Source organism: Physella acuta, unplaced genomic scaffold, assembly GCF_028476545.2.
Source record: "Physella acuta isolate Inbredline_101_S28 unplaced genomic scaffold, ASM2847654v3 ptg000270l, whole genome shotgun sequence".
Classification (NCBI taxonomy): domain Eukaryota; kingdom Metazoa; phylum Mollusca; class Gastropoda; family Physidae; genus Physella; species Physella acuta.
The window spans coordinates 15,001-20,570 of NW_026731789.1; the positions used below are offsets into that span (position 1 = coordinate 15,001).

The 5,570-nt window shown below is 43.0% G+C and overlaps 1 protein-coding gene across 1 annotated transcript in view; it reads left to right on the top strand.

The window, feature by feature from the left end:
* Window positions 1–5,523, top strand: part of LOC131939244 (endoribonuclease CG2145) — a 14,681-nt gene extending 9,158 nt beyond the window's left edge. Inside the window, exon 3 of the mRNA XM_059297444.1 lies at window positions 5,243–5,523. Coding sequence (XP_059153427.1) covers window positions 5,243–5,523 — 281 coding nt within the window. The remainder of the gene's footprint in view (window positions 1–5,242) is intronic.
* The last annotated feature ends 47 nt before the right edge of the window (window positions 5,524–5,570 follow it).

Sequence of the window (5,570 nt, forward strand, 5' to 3'; positions counted from 1 at the left end):
ACATTTCAATACCTACATTGACTAACACAAAACGGTCGTATTTTAAAATATTTTAGACACTGTTTATTTGTAGTAAAATGTACGCGACAGAATACAAACTACAACAGCCAAAAATCCTCTTGTATTGTGTATCACAGCAAATGTATTGTATTCTTGGTTGGACAAAGGCTATGGAAGCAAATCCAAAAAAGAAAAGCAGGCTGAAATCGGAGTCAATGGCCTCAATGGCGTATTACCAGTTGACACGTATACTTAATAGTGCTGGAGTAGATCATTTCCAACACTAAAATTAAGAACAATGAAGAAAAAGAAGAATTCTGTGTATGGGAACATTTATACTGTTTTCATTCTCACATTTTGTTGTGGTAGTGTTGTGGTAGTGTTGTGGTAGTGTTGGTCATCTGTTCCATTCCACCCCACCTCCTTGTATTGACCTGATATACTTATATACATATCTTATATTTAGGTGAATAAGACCCACACCACCTACACACACTCACTGTTAAATAAAACTAATTCCGTCACGTACACTGTCCTTCGTTGCAAGCGACTAATTTACTCACACACTATCAAGGATCTTTGTAACAGGAGTCTTACCCCCCCCCCCAATCCATCTACAATAACACATAATGAACAACGTTACAAGCGACTAGCACCCCCCTCCTACACTGTTACATGTAACATATCTATGTTTCATTCGGCCTAGACTGTCGACCCCCCCCCCCCCCCCTCTCCCTTAATACCTACCTTACTGCCGACTAATCCTCCTTACCTCCCCATATATCGTTGAGCCAACTCAGCACTATGATCTAACTTCCCACCTCCCGCCCGCCCCCCACAGAATTAAGACGGCATTAACGTACCCCCGGGCTGGGTAGATTGTTTTATAACCCTCTCTAGTTCGGCGCGCGACGATAACCAGCCTTGTCTACGCTCGTAAAAAAATCAAATTTCGCATCCGAAAATATGTTTGCAGGAAGTGGCTGTAGGGTCTCGTGTCACGCGAGAAGTGAGCAAGATTTGGGCGAGATTTTTAAACCCCCGTTAAAAAAAAAAAACAACCCACCCCCACGAGTGCAAAGCCACCCACGGTCACGGGTGTGAAGTAGGGAGAGAAACCAACCCGTTGAAAGGATGAAAATGATGGGTAAATCGCGAACCATCACCCAAAACAGACGTCTCGCACCCCACCCCACGCATCTTTCTGCTCCCTATCAGCTGCAGGATAAGCAATTTATAGTCACGTGATAAGGGCTAGCACTCAGAGCGAGGCTGCGCGGTGTTAGGTTGCGCAATGATACGAGGTGGAAAAGCTTAAATCAGACGGGAATGATGCGAGTAAAACGGGATTATCTCCCCGGAGTGGACGTTTGGACCGGGTTATGGCCAGATAAGTTTAGCGTTTGCCAGGAGGAGCGCGGGCTTTTGAAACGACTTTAAAACATTTCAATGCCGCGATGTTTTATGGTGATGGCGCAGAGCTGTAATATACAACCCTGGACTGTTATATCCAGCTCGGCAGTATTATATACAAATCAGGAAATGTTATATACACGCTAAGTCAGGAATGTTATATACACGCGAAGTCAGGATCGCAATGTAAAGTCAGGATGATAATATATCTGGATTCTAATATTAAAATTAGAATAGTATAAAAAAAATAATGATTATACTACGCAAGTCAGGATAGTAAAAACAAGAACAAATATTGATTGTAATTAACAAGCCATGATCGTAATTACAAGCACGGGAGGATTGGATCGCCGATCTGATGGAGAAAATCCCAGTGGGCCCCCAGAAAAAAATACCGTTGGGTCCCCATATAACAATTCCGGTATGCCCCCGGTAAAGGTATTGTAATGGTCTATTAGTGCTTTAAAACTTTTGTCACTAGAAAACTATATATACGAAAGTCCCAATATAAATATAAGTCATGGACTATATAATGATAACATACACACTCTCAATGACGTTAACATACAAGCATGCATGTCTATATACATACACAGATAGATTACATTGATGCTGTTCACGTTAGCTGAGTATATCAGCTACCACAACAACCCACATCAGCAACCCGTCTAGCTGGTCACGTGCTTCTACCTGCAGACGTACAAATGTCTGCAGGGTCTAGCTAATTATTGTGTGAGTTTCGTGCTCTAATGAGGCTCACCAATGCACGTGCATTGTGCTCTACCCATGCTCACCCGGGTGGATGTTTAAGTTCGCCGTTGTGGGAAGTGTTGTCGTGTGGTTGTAATTGGATTGTCGTGTGGTTGTAATGAGGTTGGAGTGGTAAAAAATTACTGTCGTTCTGGCGACTAAATTATTGTACTGGTTAATGTAAATTATTGTCCTACTGCATTTGAGCAGCTAAAGTATAAAATTGTCCTACTGGTGTCTAATTATGGTCGTACTGGCGTCTAAATTACTCTCTTACCTAATGCTCACAAAACGTTATTTCACAATGAATGTATGACCAACCGATTGCTACTGTTATGTCCTAGTTGCTTGCATAGCACAACCATGAACAAGTTAGGGTGGGGGGGGTGAATGTAACAATGGTCGCAGACAGACAGACAAGCAGACAAAACCACTGGCCCGTAAAACGACGGGCTGTTTAACAGGTGTCTCGTTTCGACACCACATTGCCTATATCGGCCACGGTGTCGACGTAAGCGGTGATGATTGCATTCCTTGCGTGACAAGATAGTTCCCTGCAAGAAATGGTACGTCTGGTGTCTGGGTTTTTTTTTAGTTGGGGTACGGCAGTGTGGTGTATCAGGTGGTAGAGGTGCGGTAGTGTGGTGGTAGAGGTAGAGCAGTGTGGTGATGGTGGTAGAGTTACGGTAGTGTGGTGTATTAGGTTGTAGAGGTAGGGCAGTGTGGTGTATCAGGTGGTAGAGGTACGGTAGTGTGGTGGTAGAGGTACGGTAGTGTGGTGGTAGAGGTAGGGCAGTGTGGTGTCTCACACACCAATTTTCTCACGAAATTAGTTGAGTGATTAGTTTGTTGTACTTAGTAATATATATATATATATATATATATATATATATATATATATATATATATATATATATATATATATATATATATATATATATATATATATATATATATATATATATATATATATATATATATATATATATATATATATATATATATATATATATATATATATATATATATATATATATGCATATTATGTAAACACGGCTGATGAGAAACGGAAATGACGTAGTGGTCTCGTGGTACCCGTCAGCTACCTATCTCACCAGCAGACGACAGCGTAGATGAGAGGAAGTGCGAAGATAACTCTGCAGGAGATCTGCTCCCTCTCAACGTTACGCTGGGCATCCATCAGATGTGACGTCATGACCGCCATCTTGAAAAAAAAATTCAGACAATCCCCCTCCTTCCCCCCCCCCCCCCGTACTCCCCTCTCCCCCATTAAATAAGAAACAAAAACTTGGAGGTTCTATAAATTATACCGCAAGCAGCTTCAGAAGCGCTTAGGCAGGTGATAATAGTTTATTGCCTCACCTGGATAAGAGCAGTGTTAAGGAGATGTTCACATCACGATGTCTCAAGTCTTCACATCATAGTTAGGTTTTTATTAGCTAGACATGTTGTCTGTGTAGCTATTAGCTCATGTAGCCATAACACAATGGTAGACATATTGTGTGTAGCCCTCAGAAGAGTTAGCCATTGCACAATGTTATACATATTGTCAAATAAGATAGCCACAACACAATATTAGACATATCGTGTGTGTAGCTATTGCTTGAGGTAGCCATAATGTAGCCCATAGCTGAGGTAGCCAGAACACAGTGTTAACTATCTGTGAAATTTATACCGATAACTTTGGGCTCAACTTAGAGTAGAGGTAGGCCTAGATCTATAGATTTATGATTATCGGTGATAAAAGCTATTTTTATAAAAGGGTAGGCCTACGTCCAAGAATAGATTTTTTTTAAATTAAAAGATTAAAAGATTAAACATTGGTATTGGATTTTAATGTATAAGCCCAGTTATCACCTCCTGTATATTTAAATGAGGAAAAATGCATGTTACATAAATGAATGTAACAAAATTACAGTCAAAGTAAAGTCCTGAACGATACATTTTTCTTCAAACTAATGTTTTTGAATAAGACAGTCTTACAATCTTTTGAGCGAGAAACTGTCTTAAAACAACTGTTTTGATTTAACCTGTCTTAAAACAACTGTCTCTTATAAAACTGACATTATCCCGCTGTCTTAAAATGACTGTCTCGACTAGACACTGTCTCAACACTAGCAGACACGTAGACACAAGTCCACTACCAGGTCTTGAAACTGACCAGCATCACGAAATGGACGTCACAGCACGTGACAGTAAACAAAGCCCGTGGGTCCGGGCATGTAATGAGCAGTTTGACCACCCTCCCCTCCCCCCTATACTCACCCACCCACCAGCCCGTATAAGCATCCGTTTTAGCCTGTCCAGCGCTGGCCGAGGAAGGGCTGAAATGACCGACCCGGTGACCGTCGTGTCGAGTCGTCAACCGGCCCTAATGACAGACCCGAGGGGTCGGGCGTCCATCTTCTGGACACCACACGTGGAGAAATGGGGGAGCTGGATGGACTGTGAGGGGAGAGGGGGAGGGAGGGAGTCACGATGTCACGCTAGACGCAGCCCGAGTCAGCGATACCCGGTAGTCTGACTCACGTGGTAGTAAAGGAAGTAAAATTAGTGTCTTGGTTACTATAGCAACCATTCACGGCTTTAAAATAATAAAAGCATCCAACATACATCAACTGTATGCCACGAAAGAAATGCGTTTTACGTTGCAGACATTGATCTAATTTATAAAGGTTAGTTTCAAGGAAACTAATTTCTGCAGTAGATATTCATTGGAGTGGCGCTCTAGAAGTGTTTCTTTCTGGCATCTCTTCAAAGAATGTCTGCCCATCCCCCCCCCCCCCCCCCCCCCCCCCCCCCCCATCACCACAAAAAAAAAACTAAATAGAATTTGTAAAGAAAATATATACTTTTACCAGTGTCCGCTTTCCCCATCCCCGGAAAATGTAGTCTGCCCCCCCCTCCCGGAAATTGCAAGTTCTTCCCCCCCTTCCCGAGAGAAAAGTCTGAAAGTCTGAAAGAAACCTGGCTCAAGATATATTTAATTAATTTGTGAAGAACTTATCTGTTTATTTACCCCATTCTCAACCGAACCCCTTTTTATTTATATTTCCAGATTCTGAACCCTCCACCCCCACGCCATCCATCACCCCGACCCCGAGCCTGACGTCACCGGGCGGGGACTGTGACGTCGACATCGAGATCGACGTCGGCAGCGACTCTGCCAGCGTCACATCCGGTAAAGACACCGGAAGTATCGGCGACCTGAAGCTGGCCGTGGACGGCGAGTCGCTGGACGAGACGACCAAGATCAAGTGCCGCCTGGAGACCAAAGACCTCTGGGATAAGTTTCATGAGCTGGGCACGGAGATGATCATCACCAAGACTGGCCGGTAAGTGACCACAGAGCTCAACTCCCCCCCCTTCCACACACACACACACAC